At 51.7% G+C, this 22,336-nt stretch overlaps 1 protein-coding gene across 2 annotated transcripts in view; it reads right to left on the minus strand.

The window, feature by feature from the left end:
* Positions 1-22,336, minus strand: part of RIN3 (Ras and Rab interactor 3) — a 122,626-nt gene that overhangs the window by 70,225 nt on the left and 30,065 nt on the right. For both annotated transcript variants that reach the window (XM_059056875.2, XM_067027870.1), the window contains exon 2: positions 14,446-14,653. In XM_059056875.2, the coding sequence (XP_058912858.1) occupies positions 14,446-14,653 (208 nt within the window). The remainder of the gene's footprint in view (positions 1-14,445; positions 14,654-22,336) is intronic.

Below are 22,336 nucleotides of genomic sequence, written 5' to 3' on the forward strand. Positions count from 1 at the left end.
CAGACACCTTCTGGAATCTCCCCAGCCTCCTGGGGCACAGCTGGTCACTCCTTCGTCTCCTGAGAAAGGACTTGGTCACGGTGTCCCCCCCACCCCTCCACCCTCGTCCCCACGAGGGGTCCACGAGCCCGGTCTAGAGTTTGGGAGGCCGGAAGTCTGGCCAAAGATGCTGAGAGAAGATTGGGGAGCAGGGCCACCGGGGCCACCAGAGGATGTGGCCCCAAGCGTGAGAGGCTCTGGAGAAGCACAGAGATGGCGCTTCCCCCCCTCCCCCGCCACGGCACACTGTCCTGCCACCCCTTGGGTGGTGCTCCAAGTTACCCGCCATTGTTGTTGATTACTATTATGATGATGATATTGCTATAGTATTATAATTGTTGATACAATGTCACTATAATTGTCAATAAAACGTTATAATAATATTGTTATTATTGACTAGTAGCAGCTAACACATAGCGCTTCCCTCCTCTACCCAAGCCTTCACCCCAGTTCATTAGATTCCATGATCTTACTTAACTCTCATAGGAGAGGGGCTGCTGTTATTAGCCCCATCTTACAGATGAGGAAACTGAGGTACAGAGAGGCAGGTAATGCCCAGGACGACAGGGCTAGTAGGTGCTGGAGCTGGGATCTGAGCTCAGGCCCTTCCGATCTAGATCCTGAGCCCTCGGCTGCCCTGCACCCGGCCCACAGAGCGCGGCCTCTTGGCTTAAGCTTCTGCTCTCCGTGAGAGTGCCTCTTGGGAGCAGGGACACAATGCACCCATCAGCCATTGAACCGTGGTCAGAACGGAGCGTGCCAGCCCCTCTCCTCGTACAGGGCAGGGTGGAGAGACACTGAGAACCCAGCGGATAGAGGAAGGCGGGAGAGAGGCTTCTGGGGCAGAAATGCGAGCTGAGCGGGGGTGCTGGTGCCCCACCTGCAAGGACAGCCCTCCTACAGGGGACCCAGCGGGAGGCCAGCTCTCTTCTAGATGCTTCTCTGCACTCCCGGCACAGCCTCGCCCCCTGTGAGCAGCAGCGTCACTGAGCTGATGCGTCCCCCTGGACCCAGACAGCCCCCAGGAACGAGTCTTTCCAAGAAAAGAGGTCACTTTGGCTCCTCTTCAGAGATCCAAGGCCGAGCTGCCTCCTACCCACCAGTCCATGGGACCCAGCATGTGTGTGTGTGTGCGTGTGTGTGTGTGTGTGTGTGTGTATGAGAGAGAGAGAATGAGTGTGTGTGTGTGAGAATAGGCTTCTGGGTGCTATAAAAAATACAGCTGGTCTTTGTCCCTGGCTCCTGGCACAGAGTTTCAAAAACGCTTGGATTTTCCTGAGTGATGGGGATCTTTAGTAATTCATAAAGAGCCCCTTTGGGCCATACCTGAGTTTATGCTAACAGGCAGCTCAAGTGGGACCTTAAAGGAGGGGCTGCCCCAGAAAGACAGTCGCATAATTCCAGAGGGTTGGAACCCAAAGCCCCACCCTGACCTCTGGAAAGGGGAGAGGGACTGCAGACTGACTGAGTTCAAGCACCAGGCAATGATTTAATCTCCTGGCTGGTGAGCACACTGACACGTGGGGAGGGTGCGTGCCGGGTTCCATCGGGAGAGGGTATTGGAGCTCCGTGTCCCCCTCCCCAGCCCAGACCTCACCCCCGTGCGTCTCACATTCAGCTGCTCTTGAATTGTGTCGATAATCAAACTGTCACCATAAGCATAGTGCCTTCAGTGAGTTTTCTGGGTCTTCCTAGCAAATGATCAAACCTAAAGAGGGGTCATGTTTGTGACCAAGTCAGACAGAAGTGTAGGGAGCCTAGGGACCCCACTTGTGTCTGGCATCTGCAGTGAGAGCAGTCTTTTGGGGACCCTCCCTTTAACTTATGGGGTCTGTGTTCGCTTCGGGTGGTCCTGTCAGAATTGAGTTGAATTGTAGGACATCCAGCTGGTATCAGAGAACTGTTGTCAGGTGCGTAGTGAGTGTGTGTGCAAGTGTGGGAACGTGTGTGGGTGAACATACGTGCGAGTGAGTGTGGGATAAGGGAACTCCGGGCTGCCGCCTGGGTCCCCCCTGCTGGAACCCCGGGAAGCGAGGCCCAGGCGGGAGCCGGTGGTGCCCCTGGGAAGGCAGACAGCAAAGCTGGGTCCTTGACCCCGACCGGGAAGGAGCTGAGGCTGGCACGCTCCCGAACTGAAACCAAACTGGGGGTTTCGATCTTTGTAGGGCACCTGTGTGAGAGACACAAGCCAGGTCACTGGTTCAGAAGCACACGCTCGTAGCAGAGTGGCCCCTCACCACCGTTAGTGACAGTAATAGCACAGGAAGGAAAACAGTGCTTTTCAAACTCTGGGTCATGACCCATTAAGGCAAAGGCCACCAACCATTTATCTTGCCAAAAGAAAATACAAGAGAATAAAACAAGACAATAAGGATACCTATCCTAAGGATGGACTTTTTGTCAGAGAGATCGAGTGAGAGAGAGACGAGTGGAGGGCCAGGGCCGCAGTACAACACAGACTGCCTACTCCACTGTCTACTTCTTCCTGGACTATTCAACCCCCGCTCATCTCTCTAGGGTGGCTGCAAGGACAAATCACGGTTGCCGGCCTCAACTGGGACCTCCAGCAACGTCGCCTTGCAGTCTCATTGGCTCTTTCACGCCCAGCACGTAACTATCTCTGGACTTCTTCACTCCGCTGAGACATGGGTCCCGTTTCTCCACCCTCCCGTTCCACAGAGAGGAAGAAAGGAGATAAGGGTCCTCGGACAGGAACTCCTCCAGCTGCGGGGAGAGTCACAGTCTGTCACAATCTGCATTTCTTCTTGGGCTCCCAGAGGGCCCAGAGCAGCCAGCTATGAGCTCTGTGGCCCCGGGTAATCCCGGGGCTTCTCCGAGCCTCAGTGTTCTGATCTGTAAGTGGGGGAGACACCCACGACCACCCAGCAGAAACAAGAAATGAAAGCAAAGCCCCGCGCCTCCGGGTTGGAAGGGTAAGTGAGACGTTGCCTAGGAAAGCACCCAGTGGGATCCCCGTGTCTCCACCGACGCTCGCTAAGGATTAATTCTCCATCTGTTTCCACCCTCCTTCCCCGCGGCTGGTTGACATTCCTCAGGCTCCCAGTCTAGGGCTCCATCTGACTGGGGTTCAGTCTCCCACATGTGTTTCTTGTGAAAAAAACGTAGAAGGCATTTCCTTGAGAGTGTGGTTCAGTGGAGGGTAAAGAGCCAGAAGCTGGAAACAGCGGCTGACGTCTGCGCTCAGGGCCAAGTGCCTTACGCTTGCATCACCCAGCTCTCCCCACGGCCCCGTGAAGCGGGCGCTATTACCATTCCTCCTGATGGACGAAGACTCAGGGCACAGGGAGGTTAAATAAACCCAAGGCCACGCAAACAGGAAGCGCAGAAGCGAGATGCAGACCCAGGTGTCGCCAAGAACATCTCACTTATCTCTTGCCATCAAGTCTGTGTTATCTACTCACTGCAGGCCAGGGGTGCAGACAGGGGTGGAAAGTCCCCCAGGCTGGGCTCAGGTTCCCAATTCTGAGCGTCCAACACCCACCCTTTCAGCATGGCCACAAAGCCTCCTGTAGCACTTCCTTCTGCCGTGGCCAAGTCCTGGGGCTCTTATCGGAAAAACCAAGATAAGGTACTGGGTCGGGGGTTTGGGGGGCTGAGTTAGTGGTGGAGGAGCAGGGACCGAGGCTAGAGGAGTCCTTTCCCTCCCAGATGGCCGTTGGGAAGGGGCACTGACAGGTGCCTGCTATGGACAGAACCCCGGTCAGTGGTCTGCCTTGGCCACTGTCCTCTGGAATAAGATGGTCTGTTCCGTGTTCCCCTTTGGGGAGGTTTAGCACCTCAGCTAGTCACAGGGTCCCTTCTAGGAAGTAGCCACAGACAGCACCTCAGAAACAGTGTCGTGGGATTCCCTGGTGGCGCAGGGGTTGAGAATCCGCCTGCCGATGCAGGGGACGCAGGATCGTGCCCCGGTCCGGGAAGACCCCACATGCCGCGGAGCGGCTGGGCCCGTGAGCCATGGCCGCTGAGCCTGCGCGTCCAGAGCCTGTGCTCCGCGATGGGAGGGGCTGCGACAGGGAGAGGCCCGTGTACCGCAAAAACAAAAACAAAAACAAAAAATAGTGTTGCTGTGCAGCTCACTGCAAGAACGTATGCAGAGCGGGAACTCCTACAAAGCGTTCTAGATTAAGGTGCATCTCCCATGCTTAAACCCAGCAGAGTTCAGCCAAAGCCAGTGCCAGGAGAAGGGCATCTGAGTGAACTGCCTGTGTCCCCATCACACCCCTCCCCTCACCAGGTGTCCACTGCTTATCCTCTAAGGAGATGTTGCCCGTGATGGTTGCTGCAGGTGAGCACCCAGGCGGCTAACGGGTTGGGTGTGCCTCCCAGAGCTCCTTCTCCAGCACCCTTGGGGGGGGGGTCCATGTGCAAATTCTCCAAGCCCCTCTTACTTCTCTTTCTACCCCCTGCAGCCCACTTTTTAGAGCTGCAGGGGGACTGGAATCTCAGCTCTGCTCCTTACCAGCTGTGGGTCTGTAGGCAAGTTACTTTTACTCCTCTGGTCTCGATTTCCTCATCTGAGCCTGAGAATAATAATATCCACCTTTCAGGGTTGCTATGAGAATTGCTGGTCATATATATAAATGCCTGGCATAGAGCATGCACTTAATGATACTTATTATTATCATAGACTGCTACCATTTACTGAGCACTAAACCAGATGCTAAGATTTTTATCTGCATAATCTTGTTTGACAAATAAATGATACCTATTAATACGATTATTATTATGTATATTTTTTCCAAACAGAGATAGGAAAACGGACTCAAAGATCATTCACCTATGCGGTAGATTAAAATGGCCACAAATTCTTTGCAGCTCCTCCCATCAAGATGTGGAGTCTCTTTCCCTGCACCTGGAAGGGTGGCCTTAGGATTTGCTTTAACCAAAAGAATGTATCAGGGACTTCCCTGGTGGTGCAGTGTTTAAGACTCCGTGCTCCCAATGCAAGGGGCCTGGGTTCGAGCCCTGGTCAGGGAAGTAGATCCCACATGTGTGCTGCAACTAAGAGTTCACATGCCACAACTAAGGAGTCCGCATGCTGCAACTAAGGAGTTGGCGAGCCGCAGCTAAGGAGCCCTCGAGCCACAACTAAGGAGCCCGTCTGCCGCAACTCAAAGGCCCAGTGCAACCAAATAAATAAATAAATATTTTTTTTAAATGTAGCAGAAGTAACTCTGTGGAGTGCTAAGCCTAGGCCTTAAGAGGCGTGTCTGCTTCCATGCGTGCCCTGTTGGACCACAGCTGTCACGTGAAGAAGGCTGAGTGAGCCCGCTGGAGTCGTGAGGCCCAGCCCACAGCTGGCACTAAGCGCCAGACAGGTGAGCAAGGCCTTCTCTGGCCAGCTGGCCAGATGACTGCAGCTGCTTGACTGACCCCAGGAGAGACCAACAGAAGAACCACTCAGCAGAACCCAGCCCAAACTGCTGGCCCACAGAAGCCTGAGAAAGTTGAACAGTGACTGTTTTAAGCCACTGGATTTTGGAGTGGTTCGTTATGCCACAGTAGGTAATGCTATAGCTGTGGGTTATGTGGAGGTGGGACCTCATCCTTTGGGTACCCCCCTCCTCTCTTCCTTCTATGAGGTGATGTTGAGGGGTCCCCAGAGCTTGGTGGGGACGTTTGAAAGCCACGGGTATGTCCAGCTCCTCACTCTACAGCCAAAGAAACCAAGACCCAGAAACGCAAAAAGATGTCCTGAGGTCACATTATTTGTTCGTGGCAGAGCCAGGACAAGAATGCGAGGCCAGTGACCTTCAGATCAGGGTTGTGACCATTATAGTACATGTCCTCCAACCCAGCCAACCCACCAACTGAGCATGTGTTCTATGCCAGGCACCTGGTTAGAGGTTTTAGATACCTTGTAGCAACTCCCTCCCTGGCGTTTAGAATATTTTACTCCTTGTACAGATGAGAAAACAGTGTAGGAAGAGGACTGGCGAAGAGAGAGGGAAAGGGGAAGGTCCAGAGCATCGGGCCTTGGGGCCCTTCTGTGTAAGACTTTAGCCCACGATCTCTGGAGCCAGACGCTCAGAGTTCAGTCCTTAGTTGGCTACTCTTGAGCTATGTGGCTGCTCTGGGGCTGCTTCTTCCTCTGCAAAATGGGATCATGACAGTTCCTGCCTGTGATGGTTGCTACGAGTTAGCCCCCTGAGAACCAGTCCCCTCCCTCTCCTTGCTAACTGACCACAATTCTGGCCTGGGAGCAGTGCATTCTGCCTCAGGAGATAAATCCTGTTTGGTCAAAGCCAATCATGGCTATTCTGTTCCCCTCTGTCACTCACCCTCTTCCCCAGCCTCCCTCACAGTCAGGGGTATCTGGAAAAACATCTGTTCCCTGACAAAAAGGCTGAGCCTAAGAGAAGAAAAGCCTTTTGCCCATGACCTCCTGCTTTTAAATGGGTGAGATGGCTGGAGCTGCAGCTGCTATTCTGTAACCATGAGGTGACAAACAGAGGACAAAAGCCAAGCCAACCTTGAAGATGGAGGAACAGAAAGGTGGAAAGGACCTGGGTCTTGAAGACATCACTGAACTGCTAAACCAGCCCTAGACCCCAAACCTCCATATTTCTCATTAGGTAAACAACAGTAGCCTTATGGCTGAAACTACCACAGGCCCAGTGCCTCAAAGGATTAATGAAAGAACTGCCCACGTGACTTCAGTACAGTGCCTGCTATATAATAAGCACCCAATATATGGTGTCTCTACCTGCCTCAGAGCCCCCTGCTGTACGGAGGAAGCGTTTCCATCCTCCTGTTCATGGATGGCTCTATGATTCAGAAAGGCAACATGGTGGGGCACCAGGCACCCTGGACACGGAAAGACACCCTCACTAGCAGCTCCAGACTTCAGGTCTCAGCCCCGAGTGAAAGGATGAGCTCAAGGTGAGCAGTGAGGGAATGTGAGGTGGCAAGTCCAGGCACCGGGACCTTCTCCGTCCACCTCCAGGACCCTTGCCTGTGGGCTGCCTGGGGTTATTAGGAATGGAGCAACTCACACTCTGGCTCCCAGCTCACACCGGGACCCTCCCTGAGCCACTGGTCCCGAAAGCCTTCCCCGATTAACCGGGCCACCTACAAAGCTCACTGTGCCCCGGTGTCCTCACTCAACGTCTCTCCTCTATGGGAACAAGCGTCGTCTGGTGCCTTGTTGAGCTGACATCTGAGTCACCCACTCCTTCTGTGCCCTCTTTATTTTTTTCCCCTTTTGTCAGCTCCCCCAATATACTGGATTAGGAACTCGCCAAAAGCAGAAGAATCCTCTTTCCCCAATTGTACAAACTGACGGGCGACATGCCCAACTCTGAGGGTCCAGTCTTCTTTGAAGAGCTAGGATTCCCCTACCCCCAGCCCCTGAAACAACAGTGGGTTCATTGTCAGATCCCTGGGCTGTGAGGCAGGACACAGTGTCTCTCTTAGTGCTGACCCTGGCTTGCTGTGCCCTTCGGCGAGTCACTTCCCCTGTCTGAGCTGGCTTTTCCAGTCTAGTGAAGGAGGGGGACTAAAGTGTCCAGGACTCCTTCCTTCTAGAAGATTCTCTCCCAGCATCAGTGTCCTGGGGTCTTTCCCAAACCCCAAGAGGCTTACATGAGGGTTAGTTTCACAGGAAAATTACTGCAGTCCAGGAGGTCTGAGCCCCTGGCTGCGTTGGAGCCCTTTGGTATCCACCTTCAGCCAGAGGGGTTTTGGAAAGACCGACTGATTTCAGTAACAGCTGGGACAGAAATATGCTTAGGGAGAGAATTATGCAGCCACTGCATTCCCCTCCTCCTCTTCAAATAAATACATAAAAACCCAAAGCTAAATACACTATAAATGGTTTTGTTTTTACTATCCCTTTTTTGGCCTGGACAATCCAGAGCTGTCTGCTTTTCTACTTTTGTTATTTTAGGACTATTTTCCAGTGGCTTGGGGAAATTTTCCAATCACGCTCTTTAGGGCTGGAACAGAAGTGGCTGGTTCTTCCCAGGCACCACAAGTGTCTGTGGAGGTCAGGTGTCCAGTGGCCGAAGCCCCCTCTGGACACACGTGGCCCACCTTTCCCGTTACTTATAACGGGGCTGTAGCCTGGCATGGAGCAGAGTTTCTCGATCCTGGCTGCATATCAGAATCACCCAAGGAGCTTTAAAACCATGCTGATGGCTAAGCCCCACTCTAAACCAAAGAAGTCAGCATTTCTGGGGATGAGGCTGAGACACTGTGTTTTTTTTTTTAAAAAAAAGTCTTTGAAAGCAGTCAGTTGGTGGGTTCAAATCACCCTCTATCACTTAGTGGCCATATTACTCTGTCAGAGTTGGGTTTCCTCACTTATAAAGTAGAGAGCCTGGCCCCTGCTCTGCAGGGCTGTTGGAAGAATGAGAGGGGGTGCTCGGCACACAGCAGACCTGCTGACTGTGCCTTCTTCCCTGGCCCTGGCACCCTGAAGGGGCAGGAAAGGGGTTTCACCGATGCTTTCGCCAAGCTATATTGGACGTCACTGGTATACCTTGGTCTCACAGCAGGGGAAGATGCCTTGAATGTGGGCTGCTCCATATTGCAACTCAGGCTACTGCAACTCTTGAGCTAACCCTTCACTACAAAGAGAAACCTTACAAGAGGTTTCTTTCACTAAAAGACCATCTCTTGGCCTAGAAGCAATGACACTTCAGTAGCAATGAACACACATAGCGCCAGATCTTGGTTTCTAATATTATTCTCCAGTAAAAGGAACAAAGGTTCCTTGGAGAAATGGCTGATCCTAGGACTGAGGCAAGAAATATACAAGACAATCTGGAGCGTCTTTTAGTGTAAGAAAGTAAGGAAGTGCTCTGAACAAACAAATAATCCAAACACACGCACAATGATGGGGTTATGTCAAAGGGACACAGGAGCCAACTGAAAGAGCTCCCGGTGGCCAAAGCTGGAACAATTTGAGCAATAAAATAATTATGGTAGAACTGGATTATAACTCAAAGCATAAAATAAGTATCTATGAGTCCATATTGATATTAGTAAGTGGCCGAATAAATAAATAAATGGGGGAGAAGACACAAATCTCTTGTGCGTAAGAATTTCAAGGAGTTTATGCAGATGCTCTGCCCTCAGGTAGGTGCAGCATAAACCCCTGCTCCCTGAGTGTGGGCTGTGCAGAGTGACTGGATGAGAGGGGGGAGGAGAAGGAGTGACTTTACAGTGGAAACTGACAGGTGATCAAGGTCAACATCAACAGTGATGTCATGTTGACAGTATGAAACTTTGTCATGATGTGATGAGAATGGCGCTTTGCCTATGGGATCTTCCTCCCCAAAACTCATACCCCCAGCCTAACCATCTGACAAATCCCAGGTGAGGGACATTCTACAAAACACCTGACCAGTACTCCTCAAAACCATCAAGGTCGTCAAAAACAAAGAAAGTTTGAGAAACGTGCAGCCACGAGGAGCCTAAGGAGACCTATGACTATATGTGATGTGGTGCCCTGGATGGGATCCTGGAACAGAAAAAGACATTAGGTAAAAGCTAAGGAAATCTGAATAAAGTATGGGCGTTATTGATACTAATGTATCAATACTGCTTCATTAATTGTGACAAATGTACCATACTCATGTTAGATGTTAACAGTGGGAGAAACTGGGTTAGAAGTACATAAGGGGACTCTCTGTACTGTCCTTGCAACTTTTCTATAGATCAAAAACTTCTAAAATAAAACTAAAAGAAAAAACACCCCACCATTTGGGTGCAGAATGAATAAAGATGGCTTTTGATTGCCTTGCTCTGGATACACGCAAATCAAAAATGGGCCAATATGTTCCCAGAACCTTATCAGAGAAGCAGGCTGCAGGAGATGGGGAGTAGTAAAGGGGGTGGGACATGGTCAAGGTCATACAGATATTTGGGACAAAGGGGCTGGATCCTCAGTCTCCTGGCCACTGGCCCCAGACATGATGAAGCACTGTCTCTCACTGGTGCCATGAGGGGTGGGTCCAGGTTATCGCTGAGGACCCTCTGAACTCTCACAGCCTGGGGGCTACCCAGTGTCTATATCTTAAAAACGATGAAGCCATTGCACTGGTGGAATTTCAGACAGTTCCATGAGAGTGCTTTTATGCAGCAAAGGGCCTTCCCAGCATCTCCTGAAGATCACACTATGCAGACTCTGCTCTTACTCGCTGTGTGACTTCAGGCAAGTGACTTAACTTCTCTGTGCCTTCATTTCCTTATCTGGAAATGGGGACACTAATAACACCAACCAGACAGAAGTCGCTGTGAGGATCAATAAGATCATGCAAAGAACAATTTTGGGTAAAAGTTGGCCAGTCTTTCATCAGAGCATGAGCTTTAGGGTTTTGCTTTCTGCTTGAAAATGCAGAAGCTCCCAGGGAGGAGTGGGGTGTGAGTGCAGAGAATTGAACAGAAGGTGCATCTCCTCCAATTTTGTTGTCCTCGGGGCTGACCCAGTCCCTGTGGTCTCAGAGGGGGAGTAAGGGAGCAATAGCGGGAAGGGCCCGGCTGACCTCTTTTAGCCCATCACCTTCGGTCTTAACAGGAGCCTGTGGTCTCACTCCTGGGATTAGATTCAAGGCTCTGGACAAGGGTGTCACTTCAGGACCCAGCCTGAAGCTTTCTGTTTTCTATACTCAGCCCCTGAGTTATAAAATAGCGACCTGGGTACCTTCACCTACTTGGGGTGAAGAGGTCTCTGAGCCTCTTGCAGCCACAGAACCTGGGATGAAGGCTTAAAGCCTTGTGTGATGTGTGCTCACCTGGAAAGTAAACGCAGCCACGTGACCTTTGTCCCTCACTGCAGGCAGGCCCTGAGCAACTGGCCCGGCTTTGCCAGCTCCCCGGAACCAGCCGCATCCTCCCTGCCATCCTTCATTCACTTGTTCTAACGAACACCCAAAGCCAGACATACTCTGCACCCAAGCCTGAGCCAGATGCTGGCATTGCAAGGCAAGAATGCATCTTGGTGCTGTCCTCCAGCGACTCCAGTTGGCTCCAATCCCTGCAATCGTGATCTCTCCCCTCCCCGTGAGCCCCAGCCCAGCTCGTGCTCACTTCTGGGGCTCAGCCTGTGCTGTTCCATCACCCATCCACCCACTCAGCTCCCCCATCCCAATCCTGCCCATCCATCCTGCATGGCCCAGCTCAGCATCTGTCTCCTCCAGGAAGTCTGCCCAGATCAGCCCACCTGGACAGGCTCCCCGCCTCCTCTAGGTCACTCGCTGTCCTGCCTTTCACCCAGCACCGAGGCATCCCCTCCCCACGCCTTCCCATTCATATCCTTGCATGAAGCCCCCACCAGACCCTCTGAGAGGACAGTGGTAAGATCAGATTTTATCCGTCTTTATAAACGTGTCTTATACCCAAACCCGTCTGGTATTGACTGACCTCAAAACATTACTTCCTTTTCTGTCCGGCTACTAACCTTCACCCTTGTGAGGGGTGTGCTTTGGCTTAGCCGAGACTGGGATCAAATCTCAGCCCCGTAACTCACTAGCTGTGTGACCCTGGGCAGGTGACTTCACTCCCGGTGGTAGAGGCTGCTGGGGCCCTGCCCACTCTTTTTCGTGGACCCCAGTCCTGCTTTGCTTCCAACACCCAGCTTGGCATCACTTCGCTCACCGGCTGTTTCTGGCCAGAGTCAGATCTTCTCATACTGAGAGCAGAGAGGCGGTGCCGGAACATGAATCCTCATCCCCCATCGCCTGGAACCAATGGCTATCGGCAGTCAGCGGATAGTATCAGCTCCCTCAGCCATCTGCGCAGAATGGCCTTGAGATGTGTGTTCTACCCTGGCTCCCATAGTGCCTAGCAGAAGCCAGCTCCACTGCCCCCGGGGGTAACCTGCACCAGCACATACCTTTTATTAGCTGCCGTCCCTTCCTTGTCTTATTTCCCCCACTGGTGTCCCCTGGGGTCACCTCCCAGATCCTCAGCTCGGGGTCTGCTTCAGGGAAGCCCAAGGGCACTCCTCTTAGCCACAGTGTCATTATCAGTAAAATGAGGATAACGGCAGAGTCCACCTCACAGGATTCTTGCGAGGATTAAATGAGATGACGTTCATACAACACACCTGGTCCGGGGCCTGCCATTAATCAGCATTCTCCACACAGAACCACTACTGTTGTTTTAAGTTGGGCTTGTCGTAAACTTTTTGAAGAGAGTATTGAACCTTTGGACAAAGTGGGCATGATGTACTCTCATGCCTGGACACACCTCTCCTGATGACCAAGTAAGGGCCGGAAAATGGCCATTCCTCAGCACCAACAACCTTGCACTTGGGCCTGTTTCTCAGCTGCATCCTCCCAAGAAGGGTGGGACGCTAATCCCCTCAGATCCTAACAGGGGAGTGGACGACCAGCCGAGGCTGCAGCCTGGGAATGCCGACCCCAACACCTGCTGGCGTGAATCCCTGATTTTATTTTCTATGCAGTTTCATAATCTGCTCTAAAGCCTCAGGCAGTTCGAAACTGAAAGCCTTCAGGTGGGGAGGAATGAAACAACAGCTCTTGTTTCCTTGAGGATGCGGTCTCCCTGCCCCCAACACCCACCCAGCCCCAACCCTCTCCCAGGCTGACCCTGGGGCCATGCCCTGGGGGAGGCCTCCCCTGGCCCCAGAGGGATTCAGCTGGGTCTCTAGGCCTCTATGGTCCCCACTCACTATGGCAGGAGCGCCTCTGTGGGACTTTGTGGGACTTTGCTGGAGGCGCCATGAGCTCCAGTAATTCCAAAGTTCAGGTACAAGTGCTGACTTGATGGATTTTATCTAGTCCAAGATGAATTAGTCTGCTAACTACCTGAGCCCCCCCGTGTTTAGGAGCTTGGACTATTCCCCGGACACAGTGTAGCGATACATACCACACTGACTGACGGTAAGAACAGCAAAAAATGGCTATAAGATGCAATTCCATCTCTGTCAAATACAACCTGTGTGTATGATACAGCACGGGAGCTCCCCGACTGCCTGGGTTCAAAAGGCAGCTCAGGCACTCGATCGCTGTGTCCCCTGCGGGAGGTCACTTCACTGCTTTGTATCTCAGTTACTTCCTCTGTGAAATGGGTATATTAGTATTACCTACCTCAGAGGGCTGCTGTGAGGATAAACTGTGCTAATACACGTGACAGTGCCCAGAACACAGTAAAGTGCTTGGTGAACGGTAGCTGTTACCGATGTGGGTGTCAGCACGGAAGATGAATGGACAGATACTCCACACACGCCCAGCAGAAATGACTTTTTTTTCTTTTTTTTTTGTGGTACGCGGGCCTCTCACCGCTGCGGCCTCTCCCGTTGCGGAGCACAGGCTCCGGACGCGCAGGCTCAGCGGCCATGGCTCACGGGCCCAGCCGCTCCGCGGCACGTGGGATCTTCCCGGACGGGGGCACGAACCCGCGTCCCCTGCATCGGCAGGCGGACTCTCAACCGCTGCGCCACCAGGGAAGCCCAGAAATGACTTTTGGAAGCAGACCGGTGGCTACCAGGGGCCACCAGGGGAAGAAGGAATGGGGAGTAACCACTTAATGGATACGGGGTTTTATGTTGGGGTGATGAAATGTTTTGGAACTAGATAGAGGTGGCCCTTGCACAACCTTGTGAATGTACTGAATTGTTCACTTAAAAAATGGCTACTTTTGCGTTATGTGAATTTCACCTCGATTTTTAAAAAGCCCCAAACAAGAAAAGACTTCTGGGAAATAGGTTAGGTGAAAAAGAGTGGGTGGCAGAGACCTTTATCAGACACTTTACTTCTTACTTTATCACTTCTGTCCAGCTTGATATTTTTCTTTACAGTAAATACTTACATGTATCACTAAAAATCAAACAAATTAAAAACAATTTTAAAGGAAGTAGCACGTAAGAGAAAATGCGTGGTACGTGGCATCTATCTTCCTCTGTAATGCTTACGCCACGAGGAGGAAAATACTATTAATGGCCCCATTTCAAAGTGAGAAAAGTGAGGCTCAAAAAATGTAAGCCATTTCCGACCTCGCAGAGCTTGACTCCAAAACAAAACAAAACAAAACACTTTGGATTCCATCACACAGCCCCTCATATTCACATGTAAAATAAGGGGGTGCAAAATGATTTCTCAGTTCCCTCCGGCTGGGCTACTCTCTAGTCCCTGGATGCCTGGCTGAGTTCTCAAGGTGCCAGTCCTGCCGCGGGCACCCATACGCCCAGAGAGCCCCCGCCAGCCGTACATCCCCAGTGGGACACCTGCTCCCAGAGCAGAAACCAGACCTCCCACCAGTCCCTTGCTCCTGAGCTCTGGTCGAAAAGCTGATAAAACCTAAGAAAAGAGAGCAAATGGGCAGCTGTCCAGAGGGCAGCTACTTCCATGGGAGCCCGAGCAGCTCCTGACAGCGGTGCCCGCCTACCGGCCATGAGGTGGAGAGACCCCGACTCACCCCGGCTGCCTCCCGGTGCAGGATCCTGGTCGCCTCTGCCCGTCCCAGACCCAGATGCAGCCACACCGGGCAGGTCTTGACGAGCTTCTCCAGGACGCTGATGCCCCGGAGAGGAAGGCAGTTCTTCGTTGTGACTGGCAGGCAAGGTCCCACGCCATCTTCCTCCTCCTTTTCCTGTCCCTTTCCTTTGCCAACATCTGGAATAGGACTGAGAACAAAATCAAATGACCAGCCCGTCCTGCCACCAGCCCAGAGGGGGGCTTACAACAAACGGGGGTGCACTTCAACCATGCTTATTTATTCAGCATCTACGTAGCCAGGGGCCCTTTGGGGAATTAAAAAATTAACAAACCGTGATCTTCGCCTTAAGGCGCTTATAATAAAATGAGTACGACATACACAGAAAAAAACCAGCTGTAGCACAAGATTGGAATAAATATAACAGGAGCACAGTGCAACAGAAGTAGCTAATTCCAACCCAGGGTGGGTTCAAGAAAACAACGGCATCTGAGCAGAGCCCTGAAGAGGATTTTTAAAACATTTTTTAATTGAAGTGTAATTTATACACAGTGAAATGCACTAGTCTTTAGTATACAGTTAGACAAAGTTTTACGTATGTCTCTACCCGTGTAACTACCACCCGGATCAAGAGAGAGAGCTGTGCTACCCAATACCATAGCCACTAGCCACATCAGCTCTTAAAAGTGAGTTGTCTCTAGGGCTTCCCTGGTGGTGCAGTGGTGGAGAGTCCGCCTGCCGATGCAGGGGACGCGGGTTCGTGCCCCGGTTTGGGAAGATCCCACGTGCCGCGGAGCTGCTGGGCTCGTGAGCAACGGCCGCTGAGCCTGCGCGTCCGAAGCCTGTGCTCCGCAACGGGAGAGGCCACACACACACAAAAAAGTGAGTTGTCTGAACTGCTGAGACGTGCTGTAAGTGTAAAATACACAGGATCCCAAAGACTTGGTATGAAAAAAAAAAAAAGACCTTCATTAATAATATTTTACATTGATTGTATATTTGTTGTTGTTGTTTTTGTTTTGCGGTACGCAGGCCTCTCACTGTTGTGGCCTCTCCCGTTGCGGAGCACAGGCTCCGGACGCTCAGGCTCAGTGGCCATGGCTCACGGGCCCAGTCGCTCCGCGGCACGTGGGATCTTCCCGGACCGGGGCACGAACCCGCGTCCCCTGCATCGGCAGGCGGATTCTCAACCGCTGCGCCACCAGGGAAGCCCCTGATTGTATATTGAAAGGATAATTTTTTGATATATTGAGATAAGTAAAACATTATTAAAATTAATTTCACCTATTTCTTTTTATCTTCGGTGTGGCTACTAGAAAATTTAAAACCAAATATGAGGCTTGCATTATATTTCTATTAGATATGCTGATACAGACATTTCCAGAAGGCTTTCTTGGGCCCCTCCCAGTCAACACTCCCTGACCCCCAAGCTGAGGATGTAACACTTCAGGGTCCCCGGGGAAAGGAGGAGACTCACAGGCCTGAGAAATGGCAAGACAAAGTAGAGGTCCAGTCTAAGCGATTCCAGACCGTTCACAACACGCTCCCTCCACCCGACCCCCTACACCCTGGCGTGTGAGTTTTGATTCCGGAAAAGGAGGAACAGCATCTTGGTGCCTCAAATCCTGAGTCGGGTGGGCTGTGTGGTCTGTTTGCCTTCTACCTGAGGAACGAAATCTCAGGATATCTGTGGGGGTGAAAACCTTAATCAGACAGAAGGGGCTAGTTATAAAGCCAGGGAGATGTGGCTGGTGCCTCTCCTTTGCTCCATGTCCCTGTGATGTTGCCCAGGGCACCAGAGATAAAGCTGGCTGTTAAGGAGCTGCCGGGGAGGGGGGGCGGGGGGGGGGAGTGGGGGCGGGGGATGAGGCCAGGATGAGCTCTGTTAGAGGCACAGAAAAGTGGAATCATTTGCTGAGGTCAGAGGGCAGCAGGAGCCAGGAGTCCTGATGAGGCGAGGAGCATTTCCTCAAGGGGAGGGCGAGGGTCCTGGTGGTTCTCTGGGTGGTGGGGAGGCTGGGGAGAGCGGGATTAAACAGGTCGAGCGGTGTTGGGGTTTTGCAGAGGCCAGACTAGAAAGATGTGTGCTGATGAGAGATCCGGCAGTGTCAGTGTGCTAGAAATTCCCTCCTCTGCCGCCTTCACCTCCTAAACCTTCCAAGGAGCCCTCCCTCCCTGGATGCTGCATGTGCTGTGGGTTCGTATGCATTTCCCCTCTGGGTCCACACAGAAGAGTGTGTCATGTGTCACCAGGCCAACAGGAGTGTCCCAGGCAGCTGCAGGCGTCATGGGTCTGGAAGGGGCAGCAGGGCAGCCCCATGGGTGTCCACAGGCCGTGGCATTGGGTCTCATTTGGAGCTCAAGGCCAGGGCGGCCCAGCTCATACGGATGAGACCTCTTCCCAAGCCCTGAAATGTGGTCCAGCATCTCCTCTGGGAAAGCAGTGAAAACAGTGGAGGCCAGAATTACCCAGAAATAAGCATTCGGGGCCTCTTAGGTTTTTCCAACCTCCCTTGGAAACACAAAAACATCCCCTGCCACCAAAAGGCTTGGTCATCATCCTAAAACCTTCTCGCTTGGCCCAGAGCTTCCCCCAGAGGCCAGTTAGGACTCTAACAGCAGCTGGAGTGAGAGCAATTGCTTCCCATTTCCTCTCTGCCACTAACTAGGCTTAGGTGGCTTAGTTAAGTCCATGGGTAAGTCTGTTCCCTCTTAGGGTCTCAGTTTCTGCATCTGTCTGCTTCTCAGACTAAACCACTCAAGAGGCCAAAGGCTCTTAAGATATTGCTTTCCAGGAACTGTCCAAGCCTTTCAGTGTTCTCCTTTCCCTCTGGGTGGGCCAGGGTAGAAGTCACAAGGGCTTGCTCAGGGCCCCCTGAGTGGTGACTTGGCAGGACCTGAGGCTTGGAGTGGAAGCTGTAAGTGTCAAAGGCCGTGGCAAGGTCTAGACGTTAGAGAAGGAGGAGCTGAGGCTAGGGGAGGTTTGGGCCTTGCACGAGGTCACAGGAGCAGCAGGGCCCTGTGGGAAGGGACAGAGTGGCAAGGACACCTGCTTTGACCAGACCAAAGAATGGTAACGGCGCCAGGAAGTTGCCTTCTAATCTCTGAGTCCCTGCTGACCTTGGGCCTCGTGTCACTTGAGCTCTCTGGATGCCCACTTGCGACTATTAAATGCCGGTACTGATGCTGGGGTTCCAGGCTGGACGGTCAGGCTCGAGCAGGATGGCAGAGATGTGAACGCCCTGAGCCGGCACCCGGGCAGGCTGCTTCCCTGCCATGATTACTGTTATTAAACAGCTTGGCCACCACACCAGCTCTAACTGCCAGGGACCATCACTGAGCCCACGTTGGATACGTCATCTGCTGGCACGGTCGGCCACCCCAGCACGCATGCCCTCCCTCTCACCAGCCAAGCTCCAGCTGAGGGCCCTGCAAAGGCAGCCATGGGAGCCCCGGGTAATTAACGGCACTGTTTGCGCAAAATAATGAGTCTAGAAACTTTAGAGCAATTCCACCGGAAAGAGAAATCTTTCCATGACTCGTTTTCCTTCTGCTTGCTCACGGCAAGTAGAGCAATTAGCTCTAATCAGCAGTCCTAACAGCCTTCCGATTCAAGGGGCAGGTTGTCCGTGGACACGCAGGCTGCCCCACCCAGACGCAGTGTGGTCAGACACCAGGGAAACCCTTGCCCTGGGCCACAGGGACAAGGCCTGCGCTCAGCATCCTGGCCTTAGCTCCCAAGGGAAGGAGTGACCTGGCGTGGTGTATCCACACTCCCCGGCGTGGTGCTGCATCTGGTCACCGGCCTATAAGACCTGGGCGCGGTGGAGAGGAGAGCTCTGCTCTGGGGTGGAGAGGCCGCCCAAGGGGGCCACCCAGGTGGTGTGGGGGCAGCTCGGGGTGCAGCATCCTGGCTGGATGCTGCCTGTATGGAAGAAGGCCCCGCCGTTTCCCAGCTCATGAGGGCGCCAGCTTCGGGCTGCCTGTGTGGGTTCCAGCGGAGCAGCTCAGAAAGTTCCAATGAAGCCTCATTGTAAGGAGAACTGAGGCCCCCTTGTGCAGACTTGGCTGGAACTTGGGGGGAGTGTGGGATGGAAGGGGAGGACCAGGAAAAGGCCATCTCCATTCCACCCACGATCCTGACCTCAGGCAGGCCTCACCCCAGCTTCAAGGCCAAGTTGGCTGTATTGAGATAAAGAGACCTGGTCCCAGCAATCAATGATATGGGACGGCCCGTCACTCTGTGCAAGGTGCATGAGTGGACAAATGACACGGAGGGCCAGGGTAGGAGGGGTCCTGGTAATGCCAATCAGGGCAGCAATGTGCCTCTTCATCCATAAGTAGCCCACAGCACAGTTATCCTCACACCTACTGGAGTGCACTGCACTGTGTCCCCCAAAGAGATATGCCCAAATCCTAACACTTGGCACCTGTGAATGTGACCTCATTCGGAAAAAGGCTCTTTGTAGATGTAGTTAAGTTACAGATGACATCATTCTGGATTTAGAGTGGGCCCTAAATTCAATGAGAGACAGAGGAATCCCCTGGAGGTCCAGTGGTTAGGGCTCCGCGCTTCCACTGCAGGGGGCACTGGTTTGATCTCTGGTCAGGGAACTAAGATATCACAATCCACGTGGCATGGCCAAAAAAAAAGACACAGAGATACAAGAAAGCCATGTGAAGGCAGAGGAAGAGAGTGGAGTTATGAGTTCTGAACACCAACGATTGATGGTCACCACCAGAGGCTAGGAGAGAGGCATGGAACATATTCTCTCCCTGAGCCTCCAGATGGAACCAGTTCTGCTGACAGCTTGATCGTGAACTTCTGGCCTCCAGAACTGTGAGAAAATAAAATTCTATTGTTTTTTTGTTTTGTTTTGTTTTGTTTTGTTGTTGTGGTTGTTTTTGCAGTACGCGGGCCTCTCACTGTTGTGGCCTCTCCCGTTGTAGAGCACAGGCTCCGGACGCGCAGGCTCAGTGGCCATGGCTCACAGGCCCAGCCGCTCCGCGGCATGTGGGATTTTCCCGGACCGGGGCACGAACCCATTTACCCTGCATCGGCAGGGGGACTCTCAACCACTGCGCCACCAGGGAAGCCCAAAATTCTATTGTTATTAGCTGCAGAGTTCATGATAACTTGCTGCTGCAGCCCTAGGAAACTAATATACCTAACCCTATACCTGATAGTCCCATGTAAAGACAAGGACAGGGCTTTCCTGGTGGCATAGTGGTTTAGAATCCACCTGCCAATGCAGGGGACACGGGTTCGAGCCCTGGTCTGGGAAGATCCCACATGCCGCGGAGCAACTAAGCCTGTGCGCCACAACTACTGAGCCTGCACTCTAGAGCCCGTGAGCCACAACTACTGAGCCCATGTGCCACAACTACTGAGCCTGCGCTCTAGAGCCCCTGCTCCGCAACAAGAGAAGCCACCGCAGTGAGAAGCCCGCGTACTGCAACGAAGACCCAATGCAGCCAAAAATAAATAAATAAAATAAATTAATTAAAAATAAAATAAAATAAAAAAATAAAGACGAGGATACTGAGGCACAGAGAGGCTAAATAGCTCATCCAAGGTCACAAAGCCTATAAGTGGCAGAGCTGGCATTCAAACCCAGACAATCTGGATCCAGAGTCTGTGTTTATAACCTCTACACTATTCTAGTTCCTGAAGAAATTTAAAAAATTTCCCATGTATATGTATCCTTGTAGTACCTGGCAAAGAAAGAGCATTCATTAACGTTTGTTATCCTATTTGGAATATATACAAACACACACTGAGACATAGACGTATAACTCTACCCAAAAATAATTTCCTGAAGGCTCTGTGAGACATCATTAGGACAGTTATTTCTGAAAAGTGCAGGGAAGTTGTTTCAAATTAGTATGCTAATTATGCATTACTTATAGGATGAAAACTCATTTAAAATAAATATGTGAAAATACATCTGTTTGTCACAAAAATGCATGCAGGGTGGAGACCTGGTGGCTTTGGGGCCTCCTGAGCCCGCGCGTTATCCCAGCTCTGCACTGACTCGCTAAGGGGCTTAACTGCCTATCTAACCCCGCTGACTCCAGTTTCCTCCTCTGTAAAATGGGGAGTAAGTCAAACCAGCAGAGAGGGTTTCTCTTGGGAGTTAATGAGATGAGAGGGCACACCGTGCTTGATGATAATCTCTGGAGTGATAAAGAGTAACCCTCTAAGAGCTGTAACTGAATTGCCTGGTGGGGCTCCTGTGCCCACCGTGAGCTTCCAGAAGCCCAAAGCCTTCCTCCTTTTGAAATGGCACCGACTTCTCGAGCTGGGGCTGGAATGTCCAGAAGCCCCAGAGCAGAGTGTTCTCTGTCTCTGACCTTGGAAGACCGGACAACCAGCCGTGCCTTGACACTCCCAGGGTGAGGGAGGACAGTCGCTCACTGCTGCCCCCCACCCCCACATCCTCTCCCTTCTCCTCCATGCTGACTGCTCTTAAATGAAATGACTCCCTCTGTACAGAGAGGAAGGGACCAGATGACAGGGACAGGCGTGTAGGGGTGTGGGCGGGAGGTGGGATGTTGCAGGAAGAGGCAGCAGCCTCTCAGTGGACCCCTCTCACGACAAACTCACAATCAGAGGTGCAGTGGTCATTTTACACACTCTGCATAGCCCGAAGATGAGGAACTAGGACTCACACAGCCTCGGTCCCAAGCCCTGCCATATCTGGCCGTGGGACCTAGGACAAGGTATTTAACCTCTACGGGCCTCAGTTTTCTCATCTGTGCAATGGAGCTGGTAATACTTGTCACATGTAACATGCATCAAGCATCGTCTGGTACATGAGAACACCTCAAATAGGTCATTATTCTACCTGGGGGAACCCCACACATGGTCATGCCCTGTTTCTCTTACGAACACCAGCAACGTGAGAAATGGCCTAAGATAGGCGAGAGCCCATTGCTCAGCCCCTAAATGCCACCAGAGCACCAACGGGGTACAGCACTCCATGAGAATGAAGACAGGTGCACCTGCTCTGAAAAAGATTTCCAAAATCTAAAAGAGACGGAGGTGCCGCAGCCCAGGCCCCAGCAGCCCCACTCCCAGGACGCACACGGTATAAGGAGATGATTAATAATGGAAGCATTTATAGTGAGAGAAAATGGGAACAACCAAAGTCCGTCCATGAGAGAACAATAAATAAGTTGTGATAAGTCCACCGTGGACTATCGCACAGCTGCTGAAAGGTAGGAACCAATCGCTACACGGTTAAATCTCAAAATCCTGTCAACTGCGCGAATGTTAATTCCCTGATCTTGATTCTTGTGCTGAGGTTAGGTAAGAGAATGTCCACGTTTGGGAAATACCCACTGAAATATATGGGCGTAAAGAGGCACAATGTCTGCAAATTACTCTCACAAGGTTCAAAAAAAAGAACGAAGGAGACGGAACCGGCAGATGTGACAAAATGTTGATAACTGGTAAATCTGAATGAAGTCTGTACTACAGGGATTCATTGTACTAACCCTGTAACCTTTCTGGGAGTCTGAAATTATTTCAAAAGAAAAGGTTGACGAGTTTTTAAAGTCAAACAAACCAAATTCCCAATGTTGAGTGAAGAAAGCAAATTACAGAAGGAATGAAAATATCTCTATAAAAAGTGTAAAGACGCATACAACAGTTCTGTGTCTTGTTTGTGGATACACATGCACACCAAATTCAGGATAATGGTGACCTCGGAGAGGCTGGAAGAAAATGGGATCAGGGAACTGTGTGAAGGAGGCTTCAGCCAGTTCTGTAAGGATTTGTTTGCTTTTAAAACATCTGAAGCAAATATGGCAAAAGGGTAGGATTTAACAAAGCTGAATTATGGGTGATCAGGGCATTGCTATGTTTTTC

This window comes from Kogia breviceps, chromosome 3, assembly GCF_026419965.1.
Source record: "Kogia breviceps isolate mKogBre1 chromosome 3, mKogBre1 haplotype 1, whole genome shotgun sequence".
Classification (NCBI taxonomy): Eukaryota; Metazoa; Chordata; class Mammalia; order Artiodactyla; family Physeteridae; genus Kogia; species Kogia breviceps.